General features: G+C 39.6%; 1 protein-coding gene across 1 annotated transcript in view; it reads left to right on the top strand.

The window, feature by feature from the left end:
* SORCS3 (sortilin related VPS10 domain containing receptor 3) overlaps positions 1-25,990 on the top strand; it is a 540,518-nt gene that overhangs the window by 495,407 nt on the left and 19,121 nt on the right. The window contains exons 17-20 of the mRNA XM_011363775.1: positions 8,590-8,703; positions 11,680-11,851; positions 14,142-14,328; positions 19,859-19,992. Coding sequence (XP_011362077.1) covers positions 8,590-8,703; positions 11,680-11,851; positions 14,142-14,328; positions 19,859-19,992 — 607 coding nt within the window. The remainder of the gene's footprint in view (positions 1-8,589; positions 8,704-11,679; positions 11,852-14,141; positions 14,329-19,858; positions 19,993-25,990) is intronic.

Raw genomic sequence — 25,990 nt, 5'->3', positions numbered from 1 at the left:
AAAATATAAGCCAATCTTCTTTCTTGGCTTGTTTCATTGTAGATGATTTGGCCTGCTGCTACTATTGTGCCTTAATTTCTTACTATTCTTCCCTTGTTCACCATTTTGCAGCCACATTACCATCTTCTGTACCTTAATTAATCCAGGTTCATTCCTAGCAGAGGATTTAGCATGTGCTATGATTTCTTCCAAATCTCAGCATGGCTGGCACCTTTGGATCACTCATGTCTCATTTAAAAATATCAGCTCCTCAGAAATGCCTTCTGAGACCACCTAATTGCACCTATACCCTGACGCTCTCTAGAACATCAGTCTATTGTATTGTCTTCTTAGCGTTAATCACCATATGGAATGATCGTGTATTTTGATCACTTCGTTATCACCTGTGTTTCCCAAGTAGAACGGAATTGTTGTGAGTGGAGGAGTTTTTGATTGTCTTCATTGTTGCACCCTCAGTAGTCAGCATTAAATAGTTGTCTCACGTTTTTGAAAGTTGTTCTGGGAATGGGTACGTATTACTCTGATCCCAGCTGGATAAATTCTTTCTCTGCATCACAGTCAAAATTTGAAGTTCAGTTTAGATATTTTCATAAGCCATTCCAGGTTCATGGACAAAGGTAAGGGCTCAGGCATGAGTCTACAAACATGGAAGAGATAGGACAACGACAATTGCATTTGGGCTTTTCTGGTGCTGAATAACTGAAATAAGTCTAGATGGGCACAGAACACCTACCCTTGCCCAGCAGCCTCACTCTTTCCACTCTCATTGCATCCAACCTGTTTCTTAAGCTTGGTTTGTGCTGGGAGCCATCTTTGTTTCTCACTCACTGCTAGGACTGTCACTGGCAACCGTAAGCCAGCCAGATGACTGTGATGGCTTCCTACCGGCTCTTCATCTCTGAATGCATGGCCTTAGAAAGCCTGACCTCAGTGGGAATCGTTTTATTTAAATGGGATGTACTAAGTGGAATTTCAATTTGAATGGCAGGGTCCTATCTGAGGCAATTTTGACCCTTTAGAAACAAAAGATATTTTTCATGCTTAGGAAGAATAATTTTCAATTATTAATCACAATTTAACAAAATAGTCATAGCAATGTATAGAGTAGGCCACTCAGAATTGCGGTGCATGGCATATTGATGTCACCCTAAATATTCAGAATATGAGAATCAGGCTTCTTTGTGTCCTTCTGCATATTGACTCCTGTCTTGGCATATGTCATGCTACATTTTCTCTTGTGTCTCTCTGAGTCCTGATAGTCCCTCTCCCATTGTTGGGAAACCTCATAATTGGGAAAGAGTAAGAATTATAACAAAAATATTTTTTTTCCTTCAGCAATTCCATTAACATTTACCAGTCTGGAAAAAAACTCCCAGCTCTGAATTTCATAGTTTTTGACCTTGGGAAAATTTCTTAATCTCTATGATTTCATCTCCTCAACTGTAAAATGTAAATATATAAGATGTATCTATGTATCTCATTGGTTCCTAGAGAGGCATAAATGAATTTATATCTATATCATTAAGGTGGTTAAGGCATTTATCCTACTGGTGTAGGTATCCATATGGTAGCTATGATAAATCATGTACCCTAGGGTTAAGTGGGCCCCGTGGCATTTTTGGCAAGTAAACCAGAGTTTATACATTCAAATCATCACTATCTTCACAGTTGTACCTTTGTTCTCATATTGGTGGCATTGCTTAAAATATTTCTGAATTCTTCTTTGGAACTGCTGTCAGAATGCATCTATAGGTAAAGCAGGGGCTGCAGGGAAGTCCATGCAAGGTGTTCTGTGGTTCTTACACTTGCATTGCTAGAGATACCACCTGGACTCGATACCTTGTAATGTCTCAGCATCATTACTGTGACATTTTAATGAGAAGAAAATGAGCATCTGGAATGTAAGTTACTTGACCAAAGTCACATAACTGGGAGTGAAAGAGCTGGGTTCAAGTGCAAGTCTAGATAAATACCCTGCTTTCTCCTCTACATCATGACTTTTCTCAAGAAATCAACCAAGTCTTTGTTATTTTAGATTCACTTTATGTTTCAGAAGAAATAGAGTCTCCAAGTTTATTCTAAAATTAAAACTAGATGACCTAAGTTAACTGCTGTTGATGAGTTCAATATAAAATGTTCTATGAACTCTAAAACAGTTATAAACAAAGTAGTTTTGACTATTGGTACTGAGATTGTAATAGATGCGTGGTATTTAAGAAGAATTTGTAGAATTTGCGGGGGGGGGGATGTTTGTTTGTCTTTCTATAGCCAATCATACTTCATATTAAAAAAAAGATAGAATAGAAACACTTGAGTCTGGAGTCGGAAAAACAGGTACACAAGGCTAGATTCTAGGTTGCTGGTCATAATCTGAGAACAAGAACAAAATAATCATGTGGCCTAAGAAGTATTTTTTGTGCTACCTTTGAATATGGAATAGGCAGTTTGATTTCTGAAAATTGTTGGATTTTTTACAGCGATTTTTGTGGACGACAGGACTGAGTATTTAAAATGATCTGTTTTTAAGTCGACTTCAATAAGCACAGCTATCAGTTAAAAATATAACTTTTCAATCACATATAGTTTATCTATCTGTTTTTAATGCTCATGCTGGAAAGCAGTATATAGCAAGTTTCATAGCCTTGTTTTCTTCCCAGTGGTCCTTCCTACCAGGAAGTGCTATTAGCTAAGAAATCTGAAACTGCCAGCTCTGGTTATATAAGCAATTATCATGCATATTGTGCTTAGTTTTTTCCCTCAGCCATACCAGGTCATAGCCATTTGAATGGTCCAGGCAACTTTTAGGTCTCAGAGACAGCAGAGAGAGGTTGTAACCTAGTTTAACTTGATTGGAGGGAGGAGGGTAGAGACTTGAGAGGATCATCAAATATCTTAATTTTGGTGGAAAAGTTAAGGAGTGCAGCCTGGATTCACAAAAGCAGGGCATTATCCACCTGTATCCCTCCCCTGCTCTAAGAGGGAAGGTTTTACAGATTCTCAGAAGTGTTTATTTGTGGAAAACCATTGGCCTTCACAACTTTCACCTTTCCATCCACAACAGATGTTAGTCATGTTTGATTTTGCATAAATAATGATATTTCTACTTGATAGCCTTGTAAATCCCCCAGCTTCATGCTTACTCTAGAGAGCCACTTTGAGGCAACCTCCACCATGGCACTGATGAAGGGCCAGGAACAAATCCTCCCTAAGAATTAAGTTTGTCAGAGACCAGCAGAAAAGGATGGATCTTGATATTATCATGCCAAGCGAAATAAGACAGACAGGAAATTTGAGAACCATATGATTTCACTTATATGTGGGATATAAAACTGAAAACAACAAAGGAACAAGACAAACAGAGACTCATGGACATGGACAACAGTTTAGTGGTCACCAGAGAGAGAATGGGGAGGGGGGAGGTAGATAAGGATAAAGGGGCCAAATGTATGATGACGGAAAGAAATTTGACTTTGGGTGATGAATGCATAATGCAATATACAAATGACATATGATTGCATTGTATACTTGAAACCTATATAATTTTATTAACCAATGTCACCCCAATAAATTTAATAAAAAATAAATTAAAATAAAATTTAAAAGGAGAAGGTAACATAAAGGGCCTGCTTTAAAGTCATATGAGGGCTCCTAGAAATGAATCGCCCTCTGTGACACCCAAATACTTACTTGTTCAATGAGAAACCAGGTTGGACCAGAAGTTACTCCTAGTAGTTCTCTTTTCTTACTCACTCAACCAGCCATTTACTCATCAATAACTTTTGTGAGCACCTACTATGTGCCAAGTTTTTTAGATGGATTATTTTACTTAATCTTCTCAAACAGCTCCTGGAACAAGTATTATTACAGGCATTTTATAGATGGAGAAATGGAGACACAGAGAAATAACTCACCTAAAATAATAACGTTATGATTCCAGAGTCCTGAGTCTTAGCATGTCTTACCGTCTACCATGTTTAGTATGGTTCCAGATCCACAGAGCTAGTTTATCAAGTGGTAATATAGAAGATAGAGTGCAAGAAATTTTAGGGTGCCACAGTACATAAATTCAGGTATCCAAAATCCATTCAACCCTTAGTATTCTGCATATAGAGCCTAATCAAGCATTTTTTTTTTTTCTGTAGATTAGGCATTGTGGAAAAGTCAAAGATATAAACCAGAATTATTGAACTCACAGAATGCATAACAGCAAGTAATAAAAAGTAAAATCAAATGCTTAATTTTATGATCCAGAACTATGCTGTCCAGTTATAGTGGGCACTAGGCACATGTGGTTATTGGCATTAAAATTAAATAAAATTAAACATTCAGTTCTGCATTTTCACTAGCCACATTTCAAGTGTTGAGTCACGTCATGTGGCTACCATATTGTATAGTACACATAGAAAATATTTCCATTATCATAGAAAGTTCTACTGGACAGCACTGGTAGCTGCTAAAAATGATCAGGACAAAGAAAGCTCTGAGCATGGAGGACTAGAGTAACGATGACAGGCCTCCTGCAGGAGCTGGTGATGGGGTCGTGAACACTTGTTGCCGAGTTAGGTGCAAGGAAAATGGGCAGGACAACGCTTCAGGGGAAGTAGGCACTTGACCAGGTCATTGATGAGTAGAGGGATAAGGGCAGATGAGGGGTTAGAAAAGGAGAAATATTTGAGGAAAGATGGTCGGGTTTTTCCAACCATTTATGAAATAGTTTGGATGTACTTATCTTTCTCTATGGCTATATTTAGGCTTATGCCTTAGCCAAATGATGATGTTATTATTCTATTGTTTTTGTTGTTTTTGTCGTGGTTGCTTCTGTTTGTTGAGTTTTTACTCTGTGCCTACCAAAACCCCCTATCTGCTTAATCCCAAACCCAGTATGTTGGGCTGTCTCCAAAAAAGGGGCAGATACATCTGTGGGACACTAATCCTGCGATCTCTACTGCCAAACAGGAGAACGGAGGAACTGGGGATCAAGGAGGCTGTGATGGAGTTGCGCACAGTCTGAGAGTAGCATTGCCCCTGCAGCTGGGCCAGCGGAGACCATGAATTCTTGGCAGGCTCCAAGCGTCAGAATATCATTCCTGGGGACCAGGGGTCCCTTCCCTAGTGGTGATTAAATGGGTGCCTTTGAGACTGTACTAATGCTGAAACAGGGGCCAAAGTCTTGAATACCACCTCCGTTTGTCACTGTCACATATGTACAATCTTTAACGAGTCATTTCTCCTCTTTTTGCTTCTCCTTCTCAATCTACCAACTGAGGGATCGGATCCTGGGAATACACGTGTCTTTTCCTGTTCTGACATGAAGAGGACTTTTGATTTCTGAAGCTGTCCTGTCTATTCCTTCTTTAGATTGTCTAAGGCTGGATCCCTGGATCCTTGGATGGGATTTATATATACAGGTTCCTAGAAATGGGCAAGGTTTCCCCTAAACTTTTAGAAGTTCTAAATTCTTTTAAGAACTTCTTGGAAGTGGTGACATTTCTTGGAAGAAATTGCTTGTGTGTTTGTGGATGCTGTGACAGCATATTTCCCTGAGGCAAATTAAACTTTTGGTACCTTCTTTCCAAACTTCACAATTTAACAGGAAAACACCTTTCCCCCAGGAAGCTGGAGCAGCAGCTGCAACAGCTTGTTTGTCTAAATCATGCAAAATCCAGAGCTGGGAGGGAGCTTGGGCAGTATGAGAGATTTTAATATACATTTAGCAGAAGTTAATGAAGAAGTCCATAGCTTGGGGGCAGCCAGCTATATTTCCATTAATGTTATTAAATATTAACGAGGTTCCTTTTCTCTTTGGGGCAAAGCACCATGCTTGCTTGATGCCTTTTTAAAAATTACTGTATCACTAACAGGTAGCAGAGCTGAACAGAAATGCTAAAGATGGTTACATTTAGCAAAGAGCATTAAGGCACTTCTCTCCCTCCCAAAGTTGCTTAAGAGAGCTTCCTTCCTTCAAAAATTACTAAATTTCTTAAGGTTAGCAGGACATTCAACAGATTTATCCCACAAAGCAATCAGAGAATTTTCTAGAAGTAATATAGACACAGCACAGCCTCAATGTTTCTACAGATAAACAATGCTTAGAAATCAGATAGTCAGTGGTGTGCTAGTAAATATTTATCTACTGGCTCTCTGGGAGCAAACAAATAAATAAATAAGCCCCGGTTAGCAGCATTTGCTGATTGCTGTAAATATTCCCACCATGGCCGATTTCGAGCTACCAACAGGACCTTAATGAATTCAGAACCAGGAAGCGATATATGGTGGCTCAACATTACATGATGTTTCTAGTGTACAGAGACACAGATGTAAATAACCTCAAGAGCATAGATAATATAATATTATAGAATAACATTTTTATACAATAGATGTTATATATAAAAATGTGTAGTGAAATGAGGAATTTTTGTGTTTGGGTATTTATTAATTTTTCAATCTAATTTTAATTGAAATTTTATATACTTTAATTTTTAATAATGGTTGTGTTTACTAGCCATTAAATAGCTGGAGAAATGCCTGGAATTTTAGGTCAGTTCTCATGGGATGTTATAAGCAGGCACAACATCAAGTCCCTGTGACGTCTCAGTTCGGGAGGTCTCCAACCTTTGATCAGGAGGCATGGCAAAAGATTTGTCTGTCAGACATGTCCCTTTCTCCTTTTCTTTTAGTTGTATTTAAATATGGCCATATCAAAGTGGGTCTTGCGTTCCATCTTTCCATGTAGCAATTTGCAGTGACTTTAGGTCACACTCACTCCACAGTCATCTGTTGAGCACTTGAGATGCTGTCTGTGGTCCACACTGGCAAGTCAACTGTGGGCTCACAGGAACCCTGCAGAGACAGACTGAATGCAATGGTGTAATTTAGTGTGATCATTTTTAAATGTAATTGGAGTATCCATTCACCCAGTAAATATTTATTCAATACCTTCAATGTCCTAGGTTTCATTCTAGACTCATATTGTCAAACAAAACCAATAGAGGTCTCAGGTCATTCATAGCCTCAGTGTTTCCAACATGCTATGAACACAAAAAAATTTTTCTAGAGAATCATGGATGGTCTCATCTGGCCTAGATATTGAGGAAGAATATGTAGTAGGCTACCGAATACAAAATAGGGTAGAGTGTTTCAAGCCCAGGGCATAACACATATGAAGACAAAGAGGGTTGAAAGGTTGACCTGAAACATTCAGATGTGAATTTGGTGTGGAGGAAGATGGCGAGAAGTTTGGGTGGGGTCAAACTGGGAAGATAATTTATAAAATCTCACTAATCAGTTAGTACTTCTTTACGGTATTGCTTCACACTATTTTATACTGTGTTCTGTTTCATACTTTATTATTCTGTTCTTTTGTTGGATTTGAGGCATGTTGTATCCCTATCTTCAAAAGCCTGAAAACCCCTTGAGGATGGGGGCCATGTACTTCTTGCACAGGACAGGGCACACATTGAGTGATAAAGAAATGTGGAATTAAACTTTTATTCCTATCTCCCTTTCATTACTATCCTAGTTACACACATAGGCAATTGGCCTCTAATTTCATTGGACTTTCCTTAAATCTCGGCCCAAAGAATATGAGAGCAGAAAAAGAAAGGAGGGGTGGGTCAGGAGAGAATGATTTCCTTTGCTGTTCTATGTTTCAACAGTCAGTGGATCAGTATTCAAATGTCCAGGTTGTTCTGCACAGTCTGTGGGTTTCAGGAAATCCTTTAGATGCTTCACTTAGAAGCATGACTTCTCTTGCCAAGCAGAGCCACTCTCAGTGACCTCTGGTTGGTTCCAGAGCAAAAATATTTTGTTGCTCTTTTTCTACCCTTTCAATTACATATCTGGGAGTCTACGAAACTCCAAGAAGTAAGGAAACATCATTTAAATTTCAGATGGGGACTTTCTCTCCTACACTGGTTTGTACTTTCCCATTTTGCAATGGGGAGGAAAGGAGAAAGGAACCTGACTTTCTTTCTTCATTTTATTATGGCTAGGCATTTAGAAAAACATGGAGAAGAGACTACAGTTTAGAATTTGTTTTGTTTTGTTTGTTTAACAGGGGACCTGTGTTATATGTAATTGGGAAAAGTTCGAATGGCTATGTGGGTATATGTGAATGGAAATGTATATATGTATTTGACAGAGAATTTGCAGGAAAAATGAAAATAAAATCTATGAGATCAGTTTTGAAATAACACGTGGAATCTTAACACAAAAACGAATTTCGACCTTTCAAATCATCATCTTCTTAGTTATTTCAGTAATTCTACTGTGGTCCAAAATATAATTTTAAACCTGTAGCATCCTTCGCACTCACCCCAAGCCAGTGTTCCTGCCACATTATGTATATCCATACCTTTTTGAAACCTAGAATCTCCATTTGATAATCCACTATTTCTTCTATAGACTGGACTTCAAATGACTTGGGATTATTTCTGATCTTAAAATTAATTCTCAAAGTATAAATAGTTTCCCTCACTGGGAATATTTTAAAGAATGTGTTGTAGCTTTTTGGATTGCTATAGGGATGTGTTTCTGTTTGTGTGCGTCTCTGGGTATTTTAGCATTTGTGCAATTTCATTTTCTGGACAGTGACTATGGCTATGAGAGGCATGGAGAGAGCCAGTGTGTCCCTGCTTTCTGGTACAATCCAGCATCCCCATCAAAGGACTGCAGCCTTGGCCAAAGCTACCTTAACAGCACTGGGTAAGTACAACATTTGAAGGACCCCACTTACTTTTTTCCATTTTCCCTAAATTGGGATCAAAGGGAGCATCGCTATTGAAGTAGGATGGAGTGCAGATAGAGTTTGTTTATGGGGTGTCTGAGGATAGCTGAGGAATTATTTAGCTGATATTAGTCTCTTTGGGAACATCAGAAGAGATTTCTAGTCACCCAATTTCAATGCCTTTTGCCATTTGACAGAGCATAGCTATTGTTTTGGTCAGGCCTTCTCTTCTAGAAAGAGATACCACCTTATTTCTTGGGCCCCCGAGGAAAATAAATTAACATAAGTGATATGCAGATATTAAAATGCTCTCTAATGATAGATTAATTGAAGCTCTCATAGACTAATGCCAAAAACTTAAAATGAAAATTCAAAAGTTTCATCCTAAGAACTCCTAGAATAAGGTCAAAGCACACTTTCTATAACTGTCAAATTATTTGTGATTCTCTCATTGTTCACTTATTAAATTCTCACTTGGATGCTTGAAAAAATTTCTTTGAGATTTGTTGTCTCTCTCTTTCCTTGGCCACTTCCATGGCCTGGAACAGGTTTGAAAAGTGGCCGACAGGTCTGACACAGCATTTTTTCAAATTTTAATGGGCTATAATTCTCCTGGGGATCTTGTTAAAATGCAGCTTCTGATTTAGGAGACCTGGGTGGGATTGAGATTTTTCTTTTCTAAAAAGCTTCCACATGGGGTTGACATTGCTGGTACCTGGACTAATCTGTGAGTATCCAGAGACTAAGTTGTCCTGGACTCCAGTGTCACCTCTTCTAACGGACCTTCTGCCATCTCATCACACAAGTTATTCCTCATCTCAGTGCTTGTACTTAACCTGGCTGTAAAATAATGATAGTTTTACCCAACTGATGTTTATAGAGGGGAAAAAAAGAAAAAAACACGATGGAAGAGATATTTTGAGTGGACTGAGCTGCTGTGAAAAACAAAATTTTTTTCAGCCAAATATTTATTTCTAAGTCCGATCTGGGGCTTAAGCATTTTTGATGTCATTTTACTGTAGGTGTCTGGTTTAGGGATTTAAATTATTCAAGCTATAGATCCAGAAGCATGAACAGAAAGAGATGTGATATCAGAGAATAAAGTGTGATGAAGTTTGATGAAGGGGAATATAATAGGAAGAAGTGATCAGCTAGACTACTAAATTTCCAGTCACAGCATACCTTGGGCATAATTGGAAGAGAATTTTATTAGGATATCTCATATGATCATTTGACATGTGTAAGTAAACCCAGTATTACACAGCTTCGATAGCCAACCAAATAGCCAAATAGCCAACCAAATCAAGCAGGGAGATGAAAGGGGAAGACTATTCATTTTTTTTTTTTTTCAAAGCATTAACTACAAATGTCTACACATACTTCTAGGTTGCTTAAATGTTGCATTAGCCTATGCATCATAAGTAATTATGAATCATAAGTAAAAACTAAATATCTTGTGAATGACTGAAGGCCATTAAGACAGTATAAATTGATTACAAAAGTTTGATTATGTAGACCAGTGCTGATCAAAAGAGCCCACATGTGTAATTTAAAATTTTTAAATTTTCTAGTAGCCTTATAAAGGTAGAGAAAATGTGAAATTAATTTTAATAATGTATTTTATTTAACCCAATATGTCATTGCATGCCATTTCAACATGTAACGCTAACCACATTTTAGGTGCTCAGTAGCCACAGGTGGAAAGTGGCTGGCATATTCAACAACACAGTTCTCGACCCATCAGGATCTTAGCTGGTAATTAAAATTGATGTACATTTATAAGAAGATATATTGTAAGTCTATCTGAGACAATAACTACATGTGTTTGCTCATCATCCTCCTGGATGGAGAGTACAGCTGGTGGTTCAGCCGTGTTGTAGGGGCCGGGGGAAGGAGAAATGTTGGGTATAGTGGAGGGCCAATATCACACATAAAGAATTTAGTTTCATCTGCTTTCAGGGCCACCAGAAGAAAGCAATGTAGATGGATTGGTAAATTACACCTCATATACACAGTAAAGGAAGACACGATGTGATGATGATGTTGATGATGATGATGATGATGATGATGGTGGTGCATTTATTTTATGCGATTTTACCAGAATGTTGATTTTATGCACCTTACAGATAGTGCTATGCCTGGACATAATGCCTATCATGCGTGTCAGGGCTGTGGGCAAGCTCTTGGTTTGATTTTCTGTGCGGGGGTCGGTGGTCAGGGGAGAAGACATGGCATCACTGTGCACAAAGATGCCTTGTCCTAGGAGGTCAAAGAACTCTCTGGGAGGTTTTCCTTCCTAAGGCAATTAGGCCTCACCTGGGTTGAATAGTAGTTTCAAACTTGTGCTTCTAATCTGGCACTTATGTTGAATGGGAAATGAGATATTAACAGAGAGAGAAAATATGCCATAAAATATCCCAGTGGCTCCAGAGTCAGGACTGTTAGGTATTAAGATATGGAATGATGTCCTGGGGTTGAAGAGAAGACAGGTAGCGGCTTCCTGATTAATCAGAGTTAGAAGTTTCGTCTTCCAGTGGCTTTCTGGTACAGAGAAAGCTGGAGGTGGCCTTGGGAACTAGAAACAAGCCTCTGTCTCAGAGCGAAGCTTCTGCTTTACTTGCTTCCCTAGTCCAGTGGGTCTGCCTCCTCCTGTCTTGTGTGTGAGTCAGATATGGATTTTTCTTGGCCGATTTAGACACTGATCCGATCCGTGGCATGCCAGGTAGGATCAATAATAATGTTTAAAGAGCTTCTCTTCTTGAGATGAAGGGGTGGATGTTCCTGAGCATTTGTTTAGCTTCCTAAACGTCTGTCTTCTTTGAGTCTCAGTTTTTAGGAGCAGCTGTGAGAAATATCTGTCTTGCTTTTGCTCCCTTGCATTCTCTTTCTAACATACACATGTATATACACACAAAACACGAAACACACCACTAACAACTGTCAATCCTCCTTAGGTATCGGCGGATTGTGTCCAACAACTGCACAGACGGACTGAGGGAGAAGTACACCGCCAAGGCCCAGATGTGCCCTGGAAAGGCCCCTCGGGGCCTCCACGTGGTGACGACCGATGGACGCCTGGTGGCAGAACAGGGGCACAATGCGACCTTTATCATTCTCATGGAGGAGGTAGGTGCTGGCCAGGTCTGTGAGAGCAAACTCACAAGCAGGCCATTTCTTGTTCTCTGAGATGGGAAAAAATATATATATCATGTATTGTAGTCCCTGCACCGAAGTCAATGTTGAAAAGCTGAGACTTCTGGGAGAAGATAGGAGAGAAGGAGGGCTCGGGGTGTTTGGAGACCTTCTTCCCTTCATCTCGCGATACCGACTCAGGCTGCAGTCGCGCCCGCTTGTCTCTGGGCAGAACAGATCTGGATGTATTCTTTGAGGTTCCCCTTTAGGCTCTGCTTTGTTGACGGAATGTTTATCACCATAAGACCATATACTATAAACTTTGCCAGAAGAAGGAAATTCAGATTTATCTGTTGCTTTCAGAAGCCTCTTTTGCTTTATTCTAACCCTCAACCCTACTGATTAAAAAGCCCAAAAGCTTGCAAAGGGTCTTGAAATTATAAGTGTGAGGGTGGGGGAAGATTATTGAAATCCTTTTGACTTATCTTTATGAAGACTATTGCTTTTCCATCAGCTAACTGCTCCATTAGTTCACTTTTTAGTGTCTTCTACAATCTAGGCAGTAAAATCGGACTGTGTTCATTTAAAACAGGATAGAAATGGCTCTGCTGTACGCTTCTTACTCCCTATATGAGCTGTTTTATCTCTTCCCAAACCAGGGAGGTTTTCAGTCACTCCTTGCTGAGGTTGTGGGGCAAGAAGGCTAGCCTGATTTACAAAGCCCTCCAAATTTATATGCAAATTATTCTGTGCTCTTACGATCTTGGAAAGAAACCAAAGCAGGTCAGGAGATTTTTTTCCCAAGTGTGAATACTTTAGAAACTTTTAAAGCCAGACCTACACTGGACAGGATGATGAAGCTTCCTTATCCTGGGCTGACAGATTCTTCAGCCCTCACCTACACTAGGCACTTGAATTAAAAAACTCTAAGATTCAGAGAAGGTCATTATCACATTTCCCCTAGGGAGTTTCCAGGACCCGTGATATAAAAATCTTCTCTTGAATGGATATGAAGAGCCACGATCTTATCCATTTGAACTGCCTCCAGTTCATTTCCACTTTAATTTATATTCATAAACTCAAAGGTAATTGACATTGTATGTGGGGCAAGGGAGCATCTATCGATATTTCATTCACATCTAGGTCGCCACAGGGGAAGAGACCGAAAGCGAGACTATGATCAATGCACATTCACTGGGCAGGATTGGCTCCTAATTCCAAAATGAAGTGTTTCTCTTTTTCCTTCATCAACCGTCTTTGTATATAAACAGAGATCCCACTCTTCTTCTTCATCTCATATCTTCGTTTTGTGGTCAAGTTCAATTGCATTTATCCAAAATGTTGGTCCAGTAGAGTGGGGTGGGGGGAGAACAAAGAAAGGTGGGGTTCAGCACTGGCCTTTAAGAAGCTGAGCATTAGAAGGCAGCACCCAGGGGGCCTTTGGCCTTCTAAGAGGCAGAGATATCTGTGAGCTGGGAGGGTCAGAAGAGGCTTCAAGGAAGAGGGGATTATTAGGTATATTAAGGAAGTCCAAGGTCAACAGAGCACAGATGTAATCTTGGCTGGTATGCAGACTTCACTTGTTGAATGGGAATAATTATCCTACCCCAGAGTTATTTTGAAGATGGTATTATATATGTTAAATGATTAGCGTAATGTTTGGAACATAATCATGAACACTAAAAAAAAGAACAATTATAATTGTATTATTATAATAGTTGAGGACATTAGTATTGAAACCAGACTTCCTGGGTTCAAAACTTGGCTCTTATACTACTGGCTGTATGACTTTGTCTAATTACTTTATTTTTGTCCCTATTTGTAAAATGGTGACAGTAATATCTCCTCCATTATAGAGTTGCAAGGAAATTAAATGCTGGTAACCTAAAGGAAACTATAAGTGTTAGCTGTTGCTATTATTGCTTTTATTGTTATTACGACACAGGAGAGGAATGATTAAACCATGCCTGAGGGGCCAGAGAAGCCCTTGGCTCTCCCACTTCAGAGATTCATAGAGCCTCTGCTTTACCCGCTAGCCAATGTCACACCAACTCAGGCTGTCTGAGCTTGGGCATACAGGGACAGTAGGTCCATAGGGCCAGCCCCTATAGTGTCCAGTGGATATCAGATAGGAGTCTGATGATTGTGTTGAGGGAGTTTCAGCCCCCTGGGGTAGACTTTAGGTCCTTGGAGGGTGATGCTGAAGACGCAGAAGGACGCGTCAGATAGCGGTCAGACTGGACCATGTAAATGGCCCCAGGCCAACTGCTGTTCCCTCTGGCAGGGTGATCTTCAGAGGACGAACATCCAGCTTGACTTTGGTGACGGTATTGCGGTGTCCTATGCTAACTTCAGCCCCATCGAGGACGGCATCAAGCACGTGTACAAGAGTGCGGGGATCTTCCAGGTGACAGCCTATGCGGAGAATAACCTGGGCTCAGACACAGCTGTCCTCTTCCTGCATGTGGTTTGTAAGTAGTATGAGCCATCCCTTTTCTTACTTTCTTCCCAGTTGACAACTCTATCTGTCCAGACTTCCTGGGACTCAGAGCTGAGACTGGATTTGGTGTGACTACTGCCCTAAATGATCACTCAAACTAAAAAATTGAGACATGTGCTCATTTTTTTCAGAGGTCCCTAACACTGATGTAGATTGACTATTTTGAATGTTTGGATAACATGTTACCAATTGGCCCCTCCATTTCAGCTGTATTCTGTTCTGATGTGTGTGCATGCAGATACACATTGAGGTGAAAGTCCCTTTTGGTTTTCTCTGTTGGAAGAGCCAAAGAATGATTGAAAAAACACACTTTTAGAGTTTTTTAAATGTAGAACCGAACATACTAAAGATCTTAATTCTTACATCTAAGGGTGCTTCAATTTCATTCCTGTTGCAAACATTCTAAGAACTCTCTAAAATGTTTTGCTGTCCTCGGATGTATTTCATTGCTATTAGCTATTGATTGGCATAAACCAAAACAACAGCTGAAGTTCTGAATATTTTGTTTGCACTGGATACATTTTATGTATTTGCTATCTTGGGACTTGACTCACACAAAAAAATAAAACTTAAATATTATGATTTTAGAATGTTGGGTCAAGGAAATGTTGTTATGAGGCTGGTATTGGTTTCCTAAGCCTCTATCAGTGACACTCATGGTTCTAAGGACTTTCATGGTTCTCATGTTATACTCAACAGTGTTTTCTGGAGGGATGAGGGGAATATGCTACATATGGTGACAATGATATGTTTTATAAGAGTCTAAGTGAATACAAGGATTATCTTTCCTATTAACAACTCGGTGATGATATAAACTCTACTGTATAAACAACCCACATTTAAGAGGTCCCTGGCAAACAGTAGCTAATCTCCTAGCATTCCAGTCACAATAGTAGCACGAGAACCAGCAATGATAGGGGAAGTGCATGGGACAAACTTGGATTATAGAGCAGTCATATCTCTAAAGATGGAAGGCTACGTGGCCATAAGATATATTATTTCATCTTTCAATCTTCTCAATTTAAAATTTTAAAGTGGCTTAATTCTAACTGGAACTTTGCCTCACAGAGCTCTTATAACAATAGATAGGAAACAAACAAAACACCAAATCATTCACTAATTTATTCATCAAATATTTGTTGAGTTCTTACTATACAGAAGGCACTGTGCTAGGCACTGAGAAGGCAGCGATACAGATGTGGCCCTGCCCTCGCAGAGTTTACATTCTAGTGGGGAATGTAAAGAAATGGGCCGCCAATGGCCTATGTGGTGATAGCCAACTATAATCATTCTATGCCGGAAGCCGCCGGTCAGAAACCCAAATGTGTGGTGTGCAGAGTGTTCGTGAGCCCAGCATTCAGAGCCAGGGAGACCTGCATTTGAATTCTTATCATATGCCTTTGCTAAATGTCTCATATCAGTCAACTTTCTTAGTCTTTACAAAACTCTGACTCCTCATCTTTCATACTTTGATTATAGGGAGGCTGTAAGGATCAGTTTGGATTATGTGTGTCTGTCAGGGACTCCCATGATGACCCCCAGTTCTGGTGATTTACTAGGACTCACAGGGTTCAGCCTCTCATTTGTACTCACGACTATGATTTATTTATGGTGAAAGGAGACAAAATGAGGTCATCAAAGGGAAGAGGCCCATGGGTGAAGTCTAGAGGAAAGCGGACACAAGCTTCTCAGAGTTCTGTCCCCATGGTGTGCACAGGACATGCTTATTCCTCCAGCAATGAGTCGTAGGAACATGTATGAAGGGCCGTCTTGTTGGAGACTCCGTGCCCACAGTTTTTATTGGGTTCTAAACAAGTAGACATCCTCTGCCTAATATAGCAAATGTCTAGACTCCCAGAGGGAGGCAGGTGTTCAGAATAAACCATTTTGTTGGCAAAAAAATAAAACAAAATAAAATAAAAACAAAACAGTGCAGACTGAATGAACCACTCTTTAATTGTTGACTAGAAACACTCCCAGAGCCAAGTTCACAGATGCTAGTCAAGGGCCAATCTTGCACACAGATCTTTCAAAAGATGGCAATTTCAGGTCTATGTTAACATTTTCCTGCATATTCTGCAAATAGCACTTAGCACCCAGTTTGGCACATGGCAGATGTGACCTTCTGTAGGAATCAGAGTTGACCATCGAGCAGCACAGGAGTTGAGGTGCCAGCCCACTGCACAGTCAAAAATCCCTGTATAACTGGACTCTCTAAAAACTGAACTCCTAATAGCCTACTGTTGACTAGAAGCCTTACTGATAATATAAATAGTTGATTAACACATATTTTGTATATTATATGTATTATATACTGTATTCTTACAATAAAAAGTAAGAGAAAATAAAATGTTATCAAGAGAATCATAAGGAAGAGAAAATACATTTACAATACTCCGCATATTTATTGAAAAAGATCTACGTGTCGGTGGACCCACACAGTTCAAACCCATGTTGTTCAGGGTCAAGTGTACTAAGTATTTCCTATTAACACTCTGCCTGACACTTCTGCTGCATTTGAAAATGAAGACGAAGAAACACTTACTTTTTTCTATTCCAAGGAACTTCCCCATCCATGTTTCTAGTTCTGACGACAGTGGGCCTTGAGTGCAGGGTGCTAAGACTGATGTGTCTTAGTGGCAAAAAGCACAGCAGCAACGAACAGGTTTATCCTGTGGGTTATGCCTATGAAGGAGGAAATGTTCCTTGAATCTTTTATCGTGCTCATAATTCCCTCCAAATCAATCATGGCTGCATTTACCAGACAGTTATTATAGCGGAAACTGTGCTTGGCCTCACCTTGGGCCATTAGCTAACAAAAGTAGTTGTTAGCGATCCATAATAACCAATCTCGCACAGATTATTAGATTTTTTATCAAAAAGAGCACTATTTGACAGTGAGGATTTTAGGATTTTGCCATGTTCTCTTTTGAGTCCTTTTAGCTCTCTTCTCCCCAATCCATGGTCTATCTCTAGGTTGAAGCCTGAAGCTTCTGGCTGAGGCTATTTGCCTTAAAAAGCTACTACATATTGTTGTCCCTTAAGATTATATTTACCTGGAGACCTAGTCTTGAAGTTGGAATAAATGTGATCGTGTTTGATGATGTTCCAATTCATGGAAGCCCCGTCCCTTCTGAGTTTGCATGAGTTTAGAGAGAAGGAGATCTCCTTTTATCTTGTTGTCCATCAAAGTACCTGGTAATGTAAGTTGTAAATTCATGCTGAGAAGAATTTGCAGGAACTCCGGCCTTAGTGGCCCCATCTGCTCACTGTGGAAAAGCCCAGGGTTTCTATGAGCTGGCCAGGAAAATGGGCTTCAGGACATTCTCCCATGAGAACAGAAACATTGACTCTGAAGGTAAAAGGGACCCCTGTCCCAGCAGAGAAAGCATGAGGGCTCTGCATCTGGGCCTGGAGAAAGACTCGGAGGCGTTAATGTAAAGAACAGATTTCTCATCTCCTTCCCTGGACCTGTGCCGGCCAGGGCCTCCTCCCCACTGTCTCATGCTCTTCCCCATCAATCAGTAAAACACAAACAATAAATGGAGATAAATCAGATTAACTCCTAAAAATGAGTCCGTAAAGCAGTGAAAGTAGCAGTGTATTCTCAAAATTTGTATTTTTTTTTTTTTTTTTTTACTCTCACCGGTGATGGTGATGAGTCCATAAAGCAGTGCAAATAGCCAGTGTTTTCTCAAACTTTTTTTTTTTTTTTTTTTTTTTTTACTTTCATCAATGATGGGACCATATAAAAATAACTGAACAGACTTCCTTATTGAAAATAATTAAGCTCTAGCCAATTTATTTTCTGGAAGCAATCTTGAGGTGCCATATGTCTGCAGTTGGGTCAGAGAGCTGTAGTCAGAGAGTATTTTCAGGCCGTAGATACACAGGTTCTTAAGACTCATCGACTGTTCAGAAAAGTACAACCTGGACAGTGGCAAGCAGGCCTGGTTTGTGTTCTCACCCAAACATCAGTCTGTGTCCAAACAACTTCTCCCTCGATATTAATTTCCCTACAACATAGACTATGCCCTGTGAGAACCAGAAGAATGACTACTGTCCTTAGGGGGAAGATTGCCAGTGACACACAGAAGCGGTGATGTTATCGGGTGATGGTGGTGGGGGTAGGAATAGTGCCAACCCGTAACTAAGTGTATGGTGCTTTTAACAGCCACACTTCACTTTCATGTTCTTATTTCTATTAGAAAGGCAAGGTAAGTGTTGTCCCTTATTCTTAGGACAGAGTAAGTCTGTTCAGGGTCGAGGCTCTGTAAAATGGAAGAAAAAATCATATAGCTCATTTAAATCAAAGCAGAAACAAGAAGCAGCCGTCTGTTTTCATTTCGTTTCTTCAGTTTAAACTGAGCTGTCTTCAAAATGACCAAGGATGTAAAGCAAAGGCTGGATGTCCCACCTATGAGAACTCAAGACCCCCCAGACTAAAGAGATATCCTTGCCGCAGTGTGACCTTTAGTCATTTTCACTCATCAAACTATCACGGGGAAACCCGGAAAATGTGCTCTTAGTGTGAACAGATAATTAGAAAATTTTAATTGGATTCGATTAAGTAGGAATGATATAAGGAAAGGAAAGGAGGAGGAAGGAAGGAAAAGAGAGAAAATGTAAAAGAATGGAGGAAAAGAAGAAAGAGGCAGGAAGGAAGGATTAAAAGAAAGAGAGAAAATCCCAGAGAGTTAAAGATAACATGTCTACCCCACAAACGCAACCCTGACATATTAATATTTTCCATTAGCATTTTCATCTTCTCATTTTATTTTGGAAATTAATTAAGTTAAAATCTTTACTCGCTATAGAGTGTGTTCCTATATATTCTCTTGCTACTTTAGAATATGATGCTGTTTATATCAGTTTTCTGAAGAAAAAAAAAAGGAATATTTGCTTACCTTTTTACAAACAGCTTTTTTATTATTTGGGAATCTGGCATTTGTTTCTCAGTGGAGAGAGATACACTTTTCCTTTTTTATAAAACAGCCTTGCCAGCTCCTGAATGGCACCCACTGAGTATTGCCGTGACAGGCACAATGGCCGGTGGTTGAAGAGGATGGAACCAATTAACAACTGAGGATAATGGAAGAGCTTTCCATACAATGCATTGACCCCAAGTCACTATGCAGGCTAGTTGTCAGAAATGAAAGAGACTGCTATTTATTCTTCTATTTATTGGCTAAGTGTCTAGAAAACTAGCTTTGCCCTTGAATCAGAGTTTCATATGCATTTGTGGTTTGGCTCACCAGATGTGAATTAAGTTTAAATGTCACTCAAACAATCTGAAGCCCGATTGGATTTCCCTATTAACATGCTACTTCATTTCAAGTACACACACGCGCACACACACCTCAGCATTGGTGAGTTTATAATCCTTGTTTTATTATAGGTGAAGGTAATAGGGGTTAAGATTAAGAATCTGGGGGTGTGATAAAGTTTGATTGTTTATTCCAGAAATTTAAACACTGACATTGTTTTCCTTGGTTCTGTAGGTCCTGTGGAGCATGTTCATCTCCGAGTTCCATTTGTCGCTATAAGAAATAAGGAGGTCAACATCAGTGCAGTCGTGTGGCCCAGTCAGCTGGGGACCCTTACCTATTTCTGGTGGTTCGGCAATAGCACAAAGGTCTGGCCCTTTCTGCTTGTTGCCTTATTAGATCTGTACTGAATGCTCTTAGGCTCCAGCCTGTGTTGATGTTGGGGACACCGGGGGTGTAGGCAAGAGGATATACTTAATGAAGCTATGACTCCACATAATTGAATACAACATACCTCTCTGCACCGCGTTCGTTTTTATAATAAATATTCAAATAGTCCTAAGGAAGAAAGAGCACTTTGAGAAACGACACAAATCTGGTTGTTCTTGCTCCTATGATCAATATTTTTAAAACTTCCTTTGCAACATCTGTTTTAATCCTGGCCTTTCCACTCCTTAGCTAAATAATATGCAGAAAGTCACTTAGTATCTCTGAAATTAAATAATCCCATCTGCAAAATGTGAATTGATATATAAATGTAAGCTGTGAAAATCAAATGGGACAATGCATGTAAAGAATACCTTCTGAGACCTACTAGGTGTTCTACGAAGGCCAGAGTTCATTCAGGCATGACACTGATTTTGTCAAGTCTCAAAGAAAGGAACAAAAGGGGCAAACTCTGGACTTGGCAGATAGTCCCTGCTCCCAGCCCATAGTGATGGTGACACATGTGTCAAGAATGACCATACTTGTATAATAGAAACTGAACGCAGTTAAGCTGAGGGTCCCCGAATTTGGGGGCTTAATGTTCTTCTCTGTTCCTGTTTTTGTCTTTGCATTTTCCTTGGTCATTCTTGATGTGATTGGTATTGCTCATCTTAGAGAGACCTTTAATTTTTTAAATAATTTAAGAAGGCTATCTGTCAGACTTGGAAATGCCGAATACCTAAATATGTGGTAATAAATATTCAGTTACTGGTCTAGCACTTGCTTTAAAACATGAACGGAACAATGCTGGTTTTGTTTGCTTATTTCAAGATGACAAAAGAGAATTTCAGGCCCTGCACGATAAGAGTGAGAGATCCTTCATCGCCGCTCTTTTTCAGGGAGATGGCATGGTGTGATGGAGAGAATATGGGCCTAGGGGTCAGGGAGGCATGAGTTAGGTTTCCAGCACTGTTACATGCTGGCTGTGTGAGCTCAATCAAGACATTTGACCTAAAATTGAATTCACTCAACTGCAGACCGAAAAGAATATATCATCTTGATTATTGTGAAAACTAAGTAAGATAATATGCATTTTCCCGGCACGTACTAGGTACTCGCAAAAATGGATACTTTTTATTTTGTCCTAAAAACTGGGAGTTAGGATGGACTGATAAAAGATAAACTAGATTCATGGACCCTTTTCTGTTTGCATCATCCATGCTATAAACTTTCAGATCCATTTCTTGGCATAGGCTACTGATGCTTGTGCTTTCCTGGGATTATTACTCATCATGGCAATGGATAGGGAGGTTATTAATAAGATCCCCATTTGGTATATTAAAGAAATGAAGCTCCCTGTGTGAGGTGAGCACCTCAGGGTCAAACAGCTGGTTAATTGTGGAGTCAGACCTGAAACCCCGGTCTCCTAAGTTCTACTTGTCATGTACCACCCTCCAGCCCCAGGATGCTTTGGCTGCATCACTCTTGTCACCTCCATGTTACAGATCCTCAAATTCTGCTTTAAAAGCCAACAGGCATACATGGTGAAGGAAAAAGAGAAACTCATTTGTGGGGAGAAAGTGAGAAAGAGAAGGATTTTAAGTCCATTTCTCCTCTGACGATGTGAGATTTTGGCTGTTAGTGCTCACTTACCCATGACCTTTACTGAGAATCTATTGTGTGCAAGGCGAAGGCAGCTTTTGGCCATTATCGACACAGTGACTTACTCAGCATCCAGCAAGGAACTGGAGACACAGTGTTTCTCTACAGCACCATTCTTCTTTTATTTATTTATTTTTGAGTGCTGATCCTAAGACCTGAAATATCAGATAGTGTCTAATAAATATTTGGTAAATAAACTGAAAAGCGGATACAGGGATTGGGTTGTCTAGCTTTTATTTCTCTGGCGATTACCTGTATTAGCTTGAACAAATCACCTGATTTGAGTTTCAGTGTTCTTTTTTCTAAGTGAGGATACTAATATCTAATCTATGAACATCAAGTTATTATTTGAAATCTCTATCTAGCTATCTAATCTATATTATGTCATATTATGAGAGGGACACTTTAAAATTACAGAATGGCATATAGTTTTATTTCTTTAATTGATAGTGACCTGAGATATTCCTTTGGTTAGGAATTTTTCATCTATAAACTTGAGCATAAAGTACTACACAAACACCCAGGTCTCAAAGGTCTTACTAGTTGATTTTATTCTCAAAGAACCAAGAGAATGATAATACGTGAGAGCCGTTAGAATAAAGAGGTTTTGAAATAAGACAAACCTGGGTCGAGGTCGAGACTCAAATTCTTGGCTGTGTGCCTTCAGTCAAATAATCTAATTTCTCTGGGCCTCAGTTTTGTTAATTGCAACATCATAATAATAGCAGGAATAACTATAATATTGCTTTGAGGGTTAAGCAAAGAAAGATATGTAAAGCTCTTAGGAACACATATCAGTGACAAATCTGACTTAGTTCCATGGCATTTCCTCTCACCTCCAAGAGTGGTTGCTTGGTCCATTTGAAAGAAATACATTTTCAGTGCTTTTTCCCAGCACCAGGCTATAAATACATCGAAGTGGCCACAGCACCCAATACTGGCTAAGTGAGGACCATGTTTGACTGGCAAATGAATCGGTCTCTTTTGGTGTCAACGTTCTCTGATTTTAGAGTTATTTGGTTCCCTTCGATTAGGAAACTGATCTGTAAAAGGAGCTGATACTAATTTTGCACATTTATTCCTAGTACTGCTTTGTACAAGTCTCTTCATACACATTATTTTATTTTATCATCAGAACATCACTGATAAAGGAGAAATCCCATTTTAAAGAGAAAACAGGCTAATAACCTTGGAAGGTAGTATTTTGTGGATGTGTGTGCCTGTACGTGTGTGTGTGCATGCGTGTATGTGTGTTGTGACTAGGTGAATTAGATAGGTTTACCTAAGCTGTTGAATTAAATCAATCTCTCAGTAAGAATCAATTAATATCTCCCTTAAATATCCAGCCCTCTGCTTGGCCTCCTTAGACATAAAAGAGCCCACACAACATTACTCCTACCTTCAAGGAAATTACATTCCACATAGAAGGCAAGATGAACGCACGTGCAATGATTGGTATGTAAGTGTGATGTGTAAGTAAGTAGAAGAAAGCAAGCACCCCTGAAATCCAAATATAGGTTCATATACCTACAAACCTGTCAGCAGAAGATGTGAATTGCATCAGTAGCTCCATGGATCTTTTTCAAGAGCCTCTATTTTGTGCTAGATGTTGTGAGGAATACAAAGCAGTATAAATTCCAATTGTTGCCTTCAAGATATACAATCTATTTGGGAATATGAAGATAACATCCAAGAATAAATACTATAAGGTAATAGATACTATAAGGTACTACGCTAAGGAATGTAATCTTACTGACCCAGGCCAGCAGCCTAGAGGATGATGGATGAAAACATTATTAGTCATGGAATGAGTCCTGTATGAAGCTGGTCCTAGGCCGACATTGAATGAGCAGTAGAATTGAGGCAGACAGGCGGGAAAGGGATTTGTGTGTAAATGTAAGGCTTTGGATATGGTTGTGTTCAGTGTAGACCAATTCAGACAAACCAGGGGTTTCATGTAAGTGGAAACTAGTGGAAAAAATGAAAGATGGGGAGGATAGATGACAGGTGGCTTTGAATGACATAAATAGATGTTTTTTATTTTATCAGAGAAACTCAGATTTAGGATAGAATGATTGACAATAGAACCAGATTCATGGACAGCGATACTTTAGACACTGAAATACTTGTCCTGAGCTTTTGGATTGTGTGTGTGTGTGTGTGTGTGTGTGTGTGTGGACTTTTTTTCCTGAGGGGACTGGAATTCACCTTGTCCCAGAAGATTTGATCTCCTCTCCATCTGGCTGCTTCCCTAGGAGCAAGTTTTCACGTTAATCACAGTCATAGATTATTTTGCTTTATTTCTTTCTGTTCTTTGCATGCATTTTAGAGCTTTTACGTAGTTCTAATCATAGTTTATCCAAATTATATATTCTGCCTTTTCTACTTTATATGATAAGCACATTTCACACATTACTATGTAATCTGCTGAAGGTTTTAAGTAAGGCAAGCATATTGATTGTACAGTCTGTCTAATTTGGGAATGGCAGTTTTCATCAAGTTATATTAAATTGTGCAGATTTGCTAATATTCGATATTACCTTGACTTACTGTATCTGGCAACTGGTGAAGGCTGGACCCGAAGATTTCCCTAAAGTTCCCTGTTCCATGGGTCAAGTGAAAATCTCACAACTACATTGCCACTCAGAGCTTTGCCAATTTCTTTCTAAGCTCAATGGATTATCCGTGACCTGTCATACATTAGGGATTCTCTGTGGGAAATGTTGTAATCCACAGCCGAGGCAGGGCAGGAGGTAGTATTCTAAGAAGCCTCGCCGTGGGCTGGCCCTGCAGCTCGGACAAAACACAGAGACAGAGAAGTCAATTGAGTGCCTGTTGGATTTGTGGGGTTCCGAAAGGCCAGTTAGCTGGAATTAACAGAAGTCTGGCTTAATAAATGTGTCTGTTTGTCTAATAGATTTCGTAAATGAAGCATTTGAAGAAATGCTTGATGTAATTTAGCATTGTGCACTAGATATCGGTGGCTAACAAAGAACTCAAGGATTTTGTTAAGTTTTCCAGCTTTGCAAGGAAGTCACGTGATATCCACCATGATGCCATAACAGCTGATGAGAAATAAAAAGCGATTTGTAAAACAAAATTAGCTTCTGCCATTTTCCCAGCACAGAAGCCTATGGCCTGACACCCAGAGACCAAGTGACAACATTCAGTACAGTTTGGTTGTTGTGGCTCAGAGCCCTGACTGACTGGTAGAATGGCACACTCCTTCCTACCTCGGGTGGAATTGCCTTTCCTGCCACCCTGCATCTTTGCCTGGCCCCTGAATCTCCTAGGGAAGCAGCCAGATGGAGAGGAGTTCAAATCTGCTGGGACAAGGCGAATTCCAGTCCCCTCAGAAAGGGATATCATTGCCCAGCATGGCACCAGCACCTGAGTCTTTGTTAAACCAGAAGAGTGTGCAGAGAAAAGAGAGGGAACCGCACAGACCAGAGAGCTGAGGAAGATGATGTGCAAGTAGTGAAGGTTCCCTGAAGAACTAACAATTAAGGGAGAAAAACATCCTGGTAGCGAGAGGTAGGGAGGGATGAAAGATAGCTGAGGGCAGTCACCAAAATGGAAGGGCAATGTCATAAAGTCATGCTCAGAGAGAGTAATTCATGGAATCAAGAAAAATGAAAACACACAGATTATTATTTTTTTGTTTTGTTTCTTTTCCAGAATTTATTCTTAAAAATACTAAACATACACTAATTTTACAGTGAACATCCTTATACCCACTACCTAATAGTGGATATAAGCCTACCGTTAAGATTTACTATGCTTGTTTTATCACATGTCTATCTATCTGTCCATCTTTCTATCCATCCATCGATCAATATTAATTTTTCGTTCCATTTCAAAGTAAATTTCAGACATTTATATATGCATTGTCCTAAATACTCTGGCTTGCAAATTCTTAACAAAAATTCAATATTTGTTTATACTTCCCCCTCTATGAGGATATAAAATGAATCAATAATAAAATGCGTGAATATGAAGTGTGCACTTCCTGAGTTCTGACAAAAGCATATACCTGTACCGCAAACTTCTATCAAGATATGTAGTATTATTATTGTTCCTGAAAGTTCTCTCATGCCCCGTCTCAGTCAATTCCCACCCCAATCCCCACAACCAACCATTATTTTTCTCATCATAGATTCGATTTGCCTATTTTAGAACTTCATATAAATGCAGTCATACCATGTGAATTCTTTTATGTAAGGCTTCTTTCACTTCTTATGGTTTAGGGATGCATATATACTGTTGTGTATGTCAGTA

The sequence above is a fragment of the Pteropus vampyrus genome, unplaced genomic scaffold (assembly GCF_000151845.1).
Source record: "Pteropus vampyrus isolate Shadow unplaced genomic scaffold, Pvam_2.0 Scaffold89, whole genome shotgun sequence".
Taxonomy (NCBI): Eukaryota; Metazoa; Chordata; class Mammalia; order Chiroptera; family Pteropodidae; genus Pteropus; species Pteropus vampyrus.
Note: the sequence above shows the minus strand (reverse complement) of the source record. Positions and strands in the feature narration are given on the sequence as shown.